Here is a 13466-nt window from a genome sequence, read left to right on the forward strand (position 1 = left end):
TCAGCCTGGAGGGTAATATCAATACCCAACTTTTATTGAGCACTTACTACATATAGGCAATGTGCTGAGGGCTTCATTGTATCAACTAATTCAAAGCCTTTCAACCACACTGTGAGATAAGCACTATCATTCCCATTTTACTGATAAGGAAACTGAGGTCCCTAACAGAGAGATCCCACAGCTAGTAAGTAGAAGAGCCAGAACTTGAATCCAGTCAACCTGTGCTCTTAGTTTCTCCCTCTAACTTAGAGAAGGCAGACCACTGGCCACACATCCCAGCTCCAGGGTGTGATGTTGGGCAAGTTGTTTACTTTTCTCTGTGTTTCTGCTTCCTTCTCTATAAAATGGGAGGTAATAATAGTACCTACTTGATAGGGTTGGTGTAAGGATTAAATGAGTTAATATTACAAAAGCACTTGAAAGAGTTCTGGCACAGAGTTATCCAACATGAATGTCAGCTGTTCCAACTCCCAGTGCAGAGGCTTCAAAAGAGTTTTCCATCAGCCTGCTCTCCCAGGCTGAGTATGTCACGGTTCTTTGACCATTTCTAAGGTCCTGCTCTCCACCTGGACTCCTCTTTGCCCCTCTTTTGTGCTGAACTCTTGGCACATTCTTTGCCTCTGGGGAAAATCTGGCAAGAAAGACTCTGCTGATAGGTGCTACCTGAGCCAGCTGTCAAGCCTGCATCTCATCTCTTCCCCACACCACGGTCAGTGGGCTCAAGGGACCTCATCTGCCCTTGCAGTCCTTTCAGGGCTCCTTGTATCTATCAGGTGCTTACCTGGAAAGAAGCCACCCTCCCCCAGAAGACCCCAAACTCAACTTAGGCTCAAAAGTCAAGGCTCCAGCTCAATATCAGTTTGCCTGAGCCACTTCAGATCCCAGCTCTTTCTCTGCTTGCTCTTCTTCCTCTACACCTTGGGGCGTGGACTTGGGGTAGGGGATTCTCTTCTCTGTAATGCCTGAGCCTATGTGCAGGACGTATGTAGCACATCTGTGAGCTTGTGGCAACTTCATACCAGCTGGGGACCTTGGCTGTGTATTCCAGCTGAGGCTTCTTCATTGGGCCATTCCTTCATCTAACAAATTCTTGCTGTGTGACAGGCCCTGCTCTGAGGCCTCAGGACACAGCGGTAAACAAGACATTGTCCCTGCCCCTCAGAAGTTCATAGTCTAGCAACAAGAAATTGCAGTACAGTTCCCTCAAGGGAAAAGCTTAGAGGACTAAGAAGACTTCCTTGAGGAGGTGACCCCTAAGCCCAGAGGAGAGAGATAAGTAAGGATGGGGCAAGTGAAGAGGAGAAAGAGCATTCCTGGCAGAGGTCATAGGATATACAAAGGCCTGGAGGTAGGTGGTATTTTAGGGTTTGGCAGTCAGGTCCCAGCAGAGCATCTCTGATTCAGAGCAGACTGGAAAGGGAAGCAGCAGACCTTCCCTGACATAGTGGCTTCTTTCCCAGAGAAGAGGTGCTAATCTTGAGGAACTCCCCCTAACCCCTGTTCTTTCTGGGATATTTCATAGTTTCCATACCTAGTGCAATGTAACCAGAGGCAGGCTTCTCCCTGGCTCTCACCCAGAAAAGGGTGCAGTCTCGGGTTTTCTTGGGTTCTTGGAACTAGCAGAGGCTGTAGACATTTAAGTGAGAACTGAAGAGAGAAAGCTAGGTTCTGAACTGAAGTAGTGTAAAGTGAGTCCTAGTGAATTTAGACCAATTAGGGGCTAAGTCCTGGTGGCTCCATGATGAGAGTGGTCTAGTAGACCTTTAAGGAAATGTCAGTTTATTGCCATTTAAGCGCTTGAGAGGGAGGGGTAACTGGTTTGATTTAAGCATTCTCATCTAAAGCAGTCTCAGTTTGCACACACTGTGCCAGATTCCTTCAAAACGGTATTCTTAACCTGTTATGGACCCTTTCTGATAGAAAATTCACTCTGATCTGCTGTGCTGAGCTTCTAGCAGCCTCTAGGTACAGAAGACATATTCATTCGGTTAATTGTTTTTGGGTTTTTTTGTGTGTGTTTTTTAAATATATCTTTATTGATTTCAGAGAGAGGAAAGGAGAGGGAGAGAGAGAGATAGAAACATCAATGATGAGAGAGTCATTGATTGGCTGCCTAGCCCGCAACCCGGGCATGTGCCCGACCGGGAATCGAACCCCGATCGCCTGGATCCTAGGTCGACACTTAACCGCTGAGCCGCACCCTGCCGGGCCATTTGGTTAATTGTTGACTGCCTCATCTTTTAGGGCCTGTGCCAGGTGCTCGGGCAGGGGATGAGCATTTGAAGGGCTCCACCACATGTGTACATTTGGTGGGAATGAATGGGCAGGCACTGTTGGAGAGCAGAGAAGAGGTATGCGATTTTATGCTATGGGTTAACTACCTCCCTTTAAAGACAGGTTTATAGTGTTTTCATGTCCTAAATTGCATAAAGGTCTTCTCTTTTAGAGCTAATTGGAGACAACTTGAGCTCAGGGAAATGGAATCATTACCAACCCCAGAAGCAGTGCCACTCAGAAGACCTGCTTGGGCTTTGGAATCAGATCTAGGCTTGAATACCAGCTCTACTCCTTTCTAGCCGGGTGACCTGGGCAATCATCTCTCTGGGCCTTGGTTTGCTTGTCAATACAGTGAGGATGAAAATGCATCTCTTAAAGTACTGTGTTAAAGACCACGTAAGACAGTGGCTGTAAAGTGCCCCGTACACAGTAGGTGCTAATTAAGCAGATCTGCTCATTTACTAAAGTATCTTAGAATTATTGGCGTTGGCCTTTTGTCCTGGCCCAGCAGTGGCTCAGTTGAGGAATTTAATTCCTGATTGCTTTTCTTACTGCAGGAGGAGCCATTCAGTTTCCATCTTCCCGAAACCCTCTTCAACATCTCCAGGTTCCTGCTGCACAGCCTGACCAAGGACACCCCCTTGGGCATCTCTAAAGTGTATCCTCTCTCTTACCCCCACTCTCTGTCCCATCCCTCTTGTTAATGGCCCTGAGAAGTTCTTTCCAGAGCACTTTGCTGGCAGAAGCTTCCCTCTCTCCAGCAGCCCTCAGGGAAGAGAGCTTGCCTGGCTGCTGCTGTTTGCTGTAGAAGAGGCTCAGCCAGGGAGGCCAAGGGGCTAGTGCCAAGAGAAGATTAGTTTTCAGGGTTCTCTGTGCTAGACCCAGCACTGGGTCTCCAGCCAACACACTCTCCAAACCCTCCTGGAACCCCCAAATACGGGTGTGACTGAAATATAGGAAGCACCACACCTTTGGGTTTGAAATCTTGGACACTTCCCTGGGAAGGCCAGTCAGTGGATGGAGCACCTGTTGTACCCCAAGTACCTTGCCAGGAAGTAGGCAATAAAACTGCCATTTAGTGGGGGAGGTGACAAGTGTCAGGGCCTGGTTCAGTGGGATGCATGCTGTTTCCAAGGGTGGGAAGCAGCTAAGGCTGGGTTCTTGGCAAAGGAAGGCTACCTGGAGATGATATCCATCCTACAGCTAAAGTAACCAGGGACAACAGTAGAGTAGATGTTCCAGGGGAGCATCCAGCACATGGAAAGGCCCCTAAGTGAAGTAAGCATGGTGTGCAGGAGGAGCTGAAGACTGCCCTGGGGAGCCAGATTGGAGAGGCAGTGGACTGAGGGCCTCCTTCCTTCTCTGACTGGTGTAATCCACAGGGCAGGCTGTAAACAGAGAAGAGGCAGAGGGCCTATGCTGCCAGAAACTACCAGGAAATGACTAAAATCTTTATGTTCCAGAAAGTCATAAAGGTCATAAATATCCCCTCCTGTTCTAAATCTCACTATTCTCTCCGCCCCTTTCCAGCTCCAACCTGGCCTTCCCAGAAGAGGGCTCAGAGGTGTTAATAAGGTGTCTCTAAAGAGTTCCAGGCCCGCCCTTTACCTTTCAGAGAAAACTCCCTCAAATCAAATGGTGCCTTCATTGACTGAAACCCCTGCAAATGAGTGGCCAAGGTCATACCTTCCTGGGTCTCAGCACCTGCACCTAACCTTTCCAGCAATTCCGTTCAAGTCAGCAGAGTTTGATTAAACCCCTGCCCTGAGCTTCACCCTGTGCTGTCCACTGGGGACCTAGGAATGGCTTCTGACAGTCCCAGACTTTGGGGAGTCACAGTAGAGATACAGACAAGGAAACTTACCTCTATGTAACTGCTTGAGTGGAAGGTGCCACACTGGGGGACTGGGGAGCAGGAACCTCAGGGGCAGGAGAAAGGGGAGGAGGCATGAGACTGGGGAAGTGGGGAAGGATGTTCACAGGTGGGGTGAGGAGGAAGGGCAGGCTGGGCCTGGGCATAGCCAACATTTGAGGTGATCAGAGATTGAACACAAAGTCTTGTCAGCCTCAGACTGAGGAGCTCAGAGGAAGACCTCAGAGAGCAGAGGAGGCTGCCAGTCAGAAATCACCATGGCCCTTAGGGAAGTATAGGCAGAGAGAAGTGTACTATACCCAGTGGCCTCTGTAAGCTGGACCTGAGGGCAGCTGCCCAGGCAGTCTAGGACCAGGCTCCACCTGGCAGGGTTGGAGCAGGAGGGCTTAGCTGGTAGGTGGGGCAAGGTGCAGAGAGCCTTTTTGTCGTGGTCAGGGTACAAGATGAGCCATCAGCAGGCCCAGAGAACCTAAGGAAGGTTAAAATATTAATGGAAACTGCACTGTTTTTATCTCTGAAAAAAATCTCTGGGTCTTGATATCCGAGAAATATACTTACATCCCATAAAAGAACAAACTACTCCTCAGGCTTCTGCTTGTGCCTTCCTGGCACCAGCATGAGCTGTGTTCTGGCACTGGGCTTACTCTGAGGGTAGCAGTGCCAAACTCTCGGCCCCAGGGTAGCCTTTGCTGTCCTTAACCCTGTCATCGGCAGGAATACACTCTTCACTCTGGCCAAGCAAAGCAAGGCCCTGGGCGCCTACAAACTGGCCCGGCACGCCTATGACAAGCTACAGGGCCTGCAGATCCCTGCCAGGTTCCAGAAGTCCATCGAGCTGGGCAGCCTGACCATCCGCTCCAAGCCCTTCCATGACAGTGAGGTAAGGGTGCAGACCCCTCAGGCTCTTTCTCCTCTGCAGCATCTTTGGACATCTGACACATTGCTCTCAGGTATCTGTGCCCCTTCTCCTGCCTAAGCCCTAGCTTACCAACTCTTGCTCTTTCCTCTCTGCCTCCTCTGTTCTCCCTTTGTGCTCTGCTTGCAGCCCTCAGTTCCCCTGAATCCCACAACCCTGCCCTCTCTTCTTCTTAGCCCTCTCAAGGTTCCATTTCTGCTGCAGCCCTTCTCTGTCCCTAGCCTCCCTCTGCACCTCCATGCTCAGGTGGCTCTGCCTTCTCCTCATCCTCGGAGCCCCTGCCTTAGCCCCCCTTCCTTCTGGAACCAGATTATTGCTCTTCAGTAAATCCACCCCATATATCTGCAGCCCCATCTATGCCCCAGCCTTCTTTTCTCCAACCCAAGTAGCCACTGCCTTTCACAATCCCCTCCTTCAAGCTCATAGCAGAGACTGGTATCAGGCAGACATGGCTTCAGATCCCAGGCCCATTTCCTAGCTATGTCTCAGTCTTTCTGAGTCTGAGTTTCCTCCTCTCTCAAATGGGGATATGCATAATAGCTTTCCCATAGTGGCTGAGAGGATAAATGAGCCAGTACAGGTGATGTGTTTAGCACAGTACCTGGAGCATGGTAAGTAGCCGGTAAATGTGGCCGTGGTTATTGGCATTCCTGCCAGGAGAACAGAGCTGCTGAGCCCTGCCTGTGAAGGAGGTATCCAGGCCCCAAGTGACAAGGCCTCCAACATCTCTGTAGGCTCTTACTCTGTTTTACATAGCACAGAGCCCCAGGCCCAGTGCCCCCACCCACCCAGGTAGCCTTTCCTCTTGGCAGCCATGCCCCAGTCTGTGGTGCTTATATTTTTGCAGGAGCTGGTGCCTTTGTGCTACCGCTGTTCTACCAACAACCCATTGCTAAACAACTTGGGCAACGTTTGCATCAATTGCCGCCAGCCCTTTGTCTTCTCCGCCTCTTCCTATGGTGAGTCCAGCGCATGTGGATGGGGCACCGGTGAATGGCTGGGCTCACTCCGTTGCTTGTTGGCCACATGTGTCCTGATTTGTAAATTGGGGACAGTGTGACAGCCATCCTACCTGACACACAGAGTCATTCAGAGTTCTTAGAGACAGGACCCACAGTGCTGCACAAACCTGAAACACCCATTCCTCAGAACCTCATGTGAGGCTTTGTATAGCATAAATGCTCCAGGAATAGAGACCACAGGTCAGGCATTTGGTCTGGGAGACTGAGATGGGCTCTCAGGTCTCAGTTCCTTCTATGTTGATGTAGGATCAGAAGCCCCTTCCCAGTACTGGGCAGAGGCCTTGCCTCTTCCCTCAGAGAGGAGCCCATCCAGCTACCAGGGGGAAGAATGAGGTGCTAAAGGCCCCAGTTCTCACCCCCATACACACAGGCACACACCCCCACACACACACCTCATACCACCCCTGCCCCCAGACATTTGTCAGGCAGGAGAGGTGGCCCTGCTGCTCTGCTTGTCTGCTTGATTTCAGAGAAGACTGCTGCTGGGTGGGGAACTCTGTGGTCCTCCCACCTCCTCTCATGCTGCCTGATGAGAGCATCCAGCCCCCAGCTGCCCGCAGGTTGCCATCCCCCAGCTCCTCCCCGTGCCCTGTGTCCTCCAGAGGTGCTGCACCTGGTCGAGTTCTACCTAGAGGAGGGGATCACTGACGACGAAGCCGTTTCCCTCATTAACCTGGAGGCACCAAGACACAAGCGTGAGAACAAATGGCAGGAGATCACAAGCAACAGTATCCTGGGCACTGGGCTTGACCCCTGTGTATGCCAGCAGAGCACAGGGCCTGGGTGTGAGGAGAAGGCAAGAGGGCCTTGGAGGATGGCTGGGCTTAGTGATTGGAGAGGCCCACATGGCAGCAGGAGAGGCCCACATGGCAGCAGGGACAGGCCAGCAATGGGCAGAAAGCTGTCCAAGATACAGATGGGTACATGATGGGACATTGTATGCCCACAGGTTCAGAAGTGGCATGTGGGAGAGAAGACAGCACCCTGGCCTTTAACAGTACTTCATCCCCCAGAGGGCCTCCCACCCACTCCTGGTTCCTAAAAGGCACCGTCCATGCTTCTGGTCATACGGAGCTAAGGAGCAACTAACATGGCATATGGCACCTGTATTGGTGTCCCCAACTCTTCTAGTCAGGTCACTTTTTTTTTTAATCCTCACCCAAGGATATTTTTCCTTTTTTTTTTTTAGAGAGAGAGTAGAAGGGAGGAAAGGGGATGGAGGGGGAGGGAGGGGGTTAGGGAGACATAAACATCAGTGTGAAAGAGACACATTGATTGGTTGCTTCCCGCATGCGTACGACCAAACGGCCAGGGATCTAACCTGCAACCCAGGTACATGCCTTTGGGAATCAAACCTGTGACCCTTCGGTGCCGGTGCCAATGCTCTAACTATTGAGCACACCGGCCAGGGCTAGTCAGGTCACTTTGTGTACAAGGGTCAGAAAGCATGACCCAGGGAGGCTGAGTAAATGGTGTGAAGAAGCCTAGCCATAGATGAACACTGAGTCAGGTTCAGGTGCTCACTTGGTGCTGGCGGGAGGCCATCTCCTGTCCTCTTGGCTCTGCTGTCCTCTGGGTGGCTTCATTCCTAGGCAGCACCCACCAATCCCCATTAACAGTACCAGCCTTCATCTCATCAGCCTTGTAACAGCCTAGGCAAGAGTCAACCAAAACTTTTCCCAGCATGTCAGCCAAAACTCTCAGCGTACCCTTGCTGGAACAACTGGGGCCAAAGGCCACACCTCAGCTTCTCACTGTGGTCTGGAATGTGTTCATTGTCCCACTTAACACAGGAGGAGGGCTTCTGTGTGTACCCTCCTCACCTGGGCCTTGCTAACACATGGCAGCTGGGTCAGCAGGTCTGGGTGGTCTGGAGCTTGTGTTTCTACAAGCTTCCAGGTAATGCCAATGCCACTGGCCCATGAACCACATTTTGAAGAGCAGAGGACGGAGGGGAACCCAAGGAGCTCAAGAAGGGAGACAGAAACTATGTCCACACATCAGTCCTCTGCACACACTCATCTGCTTAGGCTGGATTGTTGCTGCCGTGTGAGGCCACATCCTGTACCTGACTCAGCACCAGCAGCCTCTAGGTTGGGGGTCCTTTCTCATGGGAACCCCTCTGCCCTGGCCTCACAGCAGCTGCTCCACCACTGCCTGGCAGAGGTGGCCGCTCCCTGGGGACCTTCAGCCTAATCTGACCAGCCTCAGGATCTACAGGAACTCTCATCCTCTTCTCCATGAAATATGACCTGCAAGGACATCTCAAGTACTTGCAAACCACCCAGCTACTGCTGACTGTTTATCCAGGAACCGCCAGTTTGTTGGCCTGTCATTTCTATAGCCACACACAGCAGGCCCACTTGCCTCTGTTCACATGGTGCTTCTGGCTGGCAGGCCCACATGAGCCATGGCACAGTCCCTGTGGGGCAGCAGAGAGCCCATCAGAGCCCATTTCTCTCCTTTCCCACCTTACCTGTTCACTGAGGCCTAGTCCCACCCTCTGTGATCATGCTCTCTGCTCCCTGGTCTATGTTCCCTCCATTCCTCCACCTGGAAACCTGTCCCACCTACCCTGTTGCTCTTCCCCAGAGCTATAGGGTGACACATGGGTCCTAGATGGAGCTCCTGTGAGTCTCAACATTGTTGAGTGGGGGGTGGAACCTGTTTCCTGTTCGGCCTCAGGTTTTATCCTTGACCAGACTCCTCCAGATTCCCAGACTCTGAGACTGGACGAGACAATGAACTCCATGGGAGATGACGACCCATTCACGGCAAAGCTGAGTTTTGAGGTGAGGGTGCCTTTGTGAGTGATGGGCTGCTGAGGCCAGCAAAGCCTATTGGGAGGGTGGTCTTAGGTCTCTTCTGTATACACTCATTGGTGTGAGGAAGAATTTGCTTCCTGTCAGGGCTGCTAGGGAGGAGGAGGAGGTGGGCTTTCTGTCACTAGAGATGGCCAGCAGGGGCTATGTGACCTGGCAGGGTTCTGTCAAGGTACTGGGCAGGGAAATCTCTGGGGTCATTACTGGCTACACCCAAAGATTCTGGGATCATGGCCCACATAAACGTGTCACTGTAGCTGAGTTGAAGGCACCAGTGCCCCCTGCTTCCCACCCGCCTACCCTGCAGCAAGGTGGCTCGGAGTTCGTGCCTGTGGTAGTGAACCGGTCGGTGCTGCGCTCCATGAGCCGTCGGGATGTCCTCATAAAGCGCTGGCCCCCACCCCTGCAGTGGCAGTACTTCCGCTCACTCCTGCCAGACGCCTCCATCACCATGTGCCCTTCCTGCTTCCAGGTACCATGTCCACTGCTTGCAGCTCATATGTCGTGTCCAATTTCTTCTTTCTGTTCCTTTTCCATTTCCCAAATGTTCCCTTGGGGAGGCCAGGCATCTGGGAGGAGCACAAGTGATTGAGCAAACAAGGCCCAGTTGGAAGAAGAGACTCGGCTCCTCCCTCCTCTAGTTTGCATCCCATGTGCTGTCTGGAAAGATCTTGGCACTGACCCTGGGCTTCCTGCACCTGCCCTTAATCTGGGAGGGCCAGGAAAGTGTGATTCACCTTTCAACTTCATTTAGAAAAATAGGGGCCACAGACCCTTCTCCCTTCCTCCCAGTCCTTGAACAAAGGTGTCCTAGATCTGGTGTTCTATCCCTGACTCACTGCCAAGCCACTTCCTCTTGGGAGGGCAACAGTCTATGCCAGGCTTGGGGCTGATGCACACCTAGAGGTGCTGCCCAGAGTCATGTCATCTCTCCTCAGATGTTCCACTCGGAGGACTATGAGCTCCTGGTACTTCAGCACACCCGCTGCCCCTATTGCCGGAGGCACATCGACGACCCCAGCCCATGACTGGCATCCTGGGAACCACCCTCTCCCTTTGGGCTTCCTGTCGTCAGCAGTAGAAGGAAGAAAGAATTAAACTGTTAGAATGTATGCTCTCCCTAGATGAAGTTTATATTTTAGGGAGGGGCCTTGTGTAACCACAGAATTCCTATTTATGGCATTTCATACCTTGTAAATAGCACCAGGAGATGAAGAAGAGAATGTACATATATTTTCTAAGAAAAAAGTCTGTTACTTTCAGAATGGCTCTGAGTTGTTCATGGCAGCCTGCTGGAGCCCACAGATCTGTCAGACCATTAACATGTACACTTTGCAAACAGATTGCCTCAATAATTACAAATAAAGGGGCTACTTATTTTCATCAGTGTCTGCATTTTAGCAAATCTTCATATTGTCTGCAATTTAATTTCCTTATGCAAAAGTGCACCTGTTTCTAATTTGATCCGAGAGGGACATTATATTTGTGTTCTCTTAAAATTTAATCTAATTGAAATGGCAATATGGGAGTGAGTAGGGGAACAGGGTTTATTTATTTATATATTTTGGTTTAACGGGGCTCCATTTTGACAAGAAAGTAAGATACCTGGCTCCAAAGAAGGTGACAAAGAGGGCCCCTCCCTGGAGGTTACACTTCCCATCCGAGGCCAGGCCCTGCCCCCTCCCCGCATCCACACCCGGGCCCCAACCCAACCTGAGGCTTTCCTCTTCCATCCAGCTCCTGAAGCGAGTGGGTTCCATTTGTGATCCCACTAATGTCTCTTCCCCTGAGCATCAGTGATGCCCAATTTGGAGCTCAAGCGCATGGGTGGGTAGCAGATGGGAAGCTGGGGAGGGAGAGCTGATATCTATTGGGGACCTTGTCTGTGCCAGGCATGTTTTATATGTTGTCTCAGTTCTCACAGCATCTCTGTGAGGAAGGGTTATGATTTTCATTATACAGCCACGGGGGTGGGTGGAGGTACTGGGGCCCACGGAGCTCACCCAGCCCTGAGTGGGAAGCCCCTGATCTGTCCATCCCTGAGGCCCCACTCCCTTCAGCTTCCACTCTACCTTCCCAGGAGGGAGTAAGCAAGCACATCCTGTAAAGTCCTCACAGCAGGAGAAAGGGGACATGCCAAAAACCACCCTTGTGATTAGATATTGGTTACCTTACAGGGCACCTGTGAAGTGGGCAGAGTACAACAAAGGTCCCAATTGGAAGGATAAAGAGAGGAGCAGCTGCAGAGGCCAGCCAGTGATGAGTGCAGGAGCTGGACCCCTGCCCCACCCCCTCCTCCCTGCCTCCCTCTGCATCTCTCTTTGGAGATGATGAAGGAAAATGAAGAAAGGGAGCCAGACAGTTGTGCCAACAGAACTCCTTCGTTGAGTGTCTAATTACTTACAATCATGCATGCTCTCTCTCACTAAACATTTATTAAAGTGTTAGGATTTCCATTAGCGCATTACTTGACCTGAAATCATTTGCATATGGCTAGGAAAAAGAGGGGAGAGAGAGAGAAAACAGCCCCAGTCACTCAAGAGGCAGGTGTCAATCACAGTGACACATCAGATGGTCCATGGCTAAAGGCAGAGGGAGGGGGCCCAGACTGAGACTTTAGCATGCATCCTTTCAGCCGAATAACACTTGAATGCTGTGCCAGGTTCTGCTGCCACAGAGAAGCTGAGCTATAGGGGCCTGAGTCTGAGAAACAATCACTGTAGCTCCCATTAAATCAAGTGCTTACTGAGTGCCAGTCCCTGTGCTGAGTACTTTCCACACATCATCTTATTTAATCCTTACAGCCATGGGGGTGGGTGGAGGTACTGGGATCCTAAGGTGCCCATTTCATTAAGAGGAGACAGGCCTTGAGGGAGGAGTGGCTGCCAGAGGCTGCACCTCTTGGAAGTGGTTGAGGCTACAACCTTGTCCTGACCTCTTGTCTCCAGTCTTCAACACTGTTCCCACATTCTTGGAAGGAGAAAGTAGGGAAGGGAGAATTGGGTGGCCCAAAAAGAGCCCCAGGCCAGACTTTAAGTGGGCCTGGCTCTAGCCTAACCTCAGCCAGCTGTGTGTCTCCATCTATCCCCAGCAAGGCTACTGAAGCCAGGAGTCTCTTGTGGCTCTCGAACAGGTGGACAGATGCCCCTTCTCCAAGGTTGCTGCCAACTGCAAATACCAGGTGACCTTCCACTTGTGCCAGTCCTGCCATTAGGAAAAGTAGGAGCCCCAGAAAAGAGGCTACCACTGGGTAGGGCTCTCACCCTGGGCCAGACACTCACCCCAGTAGTCCCTGATATTCCTCCACCCAGACTTCAGAACATCATCCTAAAATGGGAACCTGATGACACCCCTCTGCTGCTTGCAACCATCAGGGTCCCTCGCTGCCAGCCAGCTAGCACCCTACTCCTGGTCCTCCCTTCTTCCCCTGCCACCCATCATCCTGGGGCCCCAGCCTCTCCACACCAGCTGGCCCTTCCCTCCCTGGGGCTTGGCCCAGCTAGCCCACTGTCTAGGCTGAAGGGCTTCCCAGGTTCCCTCCTGGTCCACATCTTGCTTTTCTGTGTCCCCACAGCACTTGGGGCTGAGAGCAAATTCCCACTTATGGTTATTAGTTTTTCCCTTGTTTGCTGCTCCCTGAGGAGCTCCCTGAGGGCAGGAACTGTGTAGGATTCATCTCAGTGTCCCAAGCACCCAGCCCTGGTGCACAGAGGTGTTTGGCAAATGTTGGGGTAGGAGGAAAAGAGGGAGGGAGGAAGAAAGGAGGGAGAAAGGGGAGGAGAGTTATTCTGTCCCCTTCCTTTCTTCCCTCTTGACACTCTCAGGTCAGTCTAAGGCCTCACCCAGCCTGGTGGGGCTAAGACAGTGAGGGGAGGCAGGAAGGAGTAAGAGGAAACTGCTGACCGAGCAGCACCTCCATGCAGAGGCTTAAGAGCTATTTGTGCCCCACCTGCTAAACCCTAATCCTCCATGGCCGAGTCAGAGCCCTGCTTCTGGGCTCCCAGAGGGACTGGGCCAGGAAGCCCTTGAGGTGGCTACGTCTGTCTTCAGAGACAGCCAAACCCAGGCCCCCTGTTCCCATCACTCACAGCTCCTCACAGCTTGTTCTCAGCCTGGCTGAGAGAGAGGGCAAGGGGGCAGTGGCTCAGAAAGTCACCCACACTCAGGCTTGTTCCACTGGCGTGCTCTGTGTCCCTCTCTGGACCGCCTGACATGTGGATGAAAGAGCTCTGGCTGAGGCATTAGATGGCCCGGGTTCAATTCCAGCTCTGATGAGGAACCTCAACCCTCTGAGCATATTTCCTCAGTGTTCAAAGGGAAGTGAGACCTCCCCACAGGGGCCAGGAGGAGCTGTTCATTTATTCAACAAATATTTATTGAGTACCTACTCTGGGCTGCAAGCTCAGGATACAGCAAAGAAGAGACTGGGCCAGCTCTGCATTCTAGAGAGTCAGGGAGAAGACAAATGGGACTGTTGGTGATAGTAACGAGTAGTGAGTAGAAAATGAACTAGGGGTGTGGAGGGGGCTCATTTGTAGACTTGGGGGTGGGAGACG

The 13466-nt window shown here is 51.8% G+C and overlaps 1 protein-coding gene across 6 annotated transcripts in view; it reads left to right on the forward strand.

Annotated features, from left to right (window-relative positions):
* The window catches only part of IFT122 (intraflagellar transport 122), a 65729-nt gene extending 55436 nt beyond the window's left edge, over positions 1-10293 (forward strand). For all 6 annotated transcript variants that reach the window (XM_081160035.1, XM_081160036.1, XM_081160037.1 and 3 more), the window contains 7 exons: positions 2835-2935; positions 4865-5030; positions 5914-6025; positions 6691-6816; positions 8801-8880; positions 9218-9382; positions 9849-10293. In XM_081160035.1, coding sequence (XP_081016161.1) covers positions 2835-2935; positions 4865-5030; positions 5914-6025; positions 6691-6816; positions 8801-8880; positions 9218-9382; positions 9849-9938 — 840 coding nt within the window. In that variant the 3' untranslated portion in view covers positions 9939-10293. The remainder of the gene's footprint in view (positions 1-2834; positions 2936-4864; positions 5031-5913; positions 6026-6690; positions 6817-8800; positions 8881-9217; positions 9383-9848) is intronic.
* Positions 10294-13466: the final 3173 nt, after the last annotated feature.

The sequence above is a fragment of the Miniopterus schreibersii genome (genome assembly GCF_964146895.1).
Source record: "Miniopterus schreibersii genome assembly, chromosome: 15".
Taxonomy (NCBI): Eukaryota; Metazoa; Chordata; class Mammalia; order Chiroptera; family Miniopteridae; genus Miniopterus; species Miniopterus schreibersii.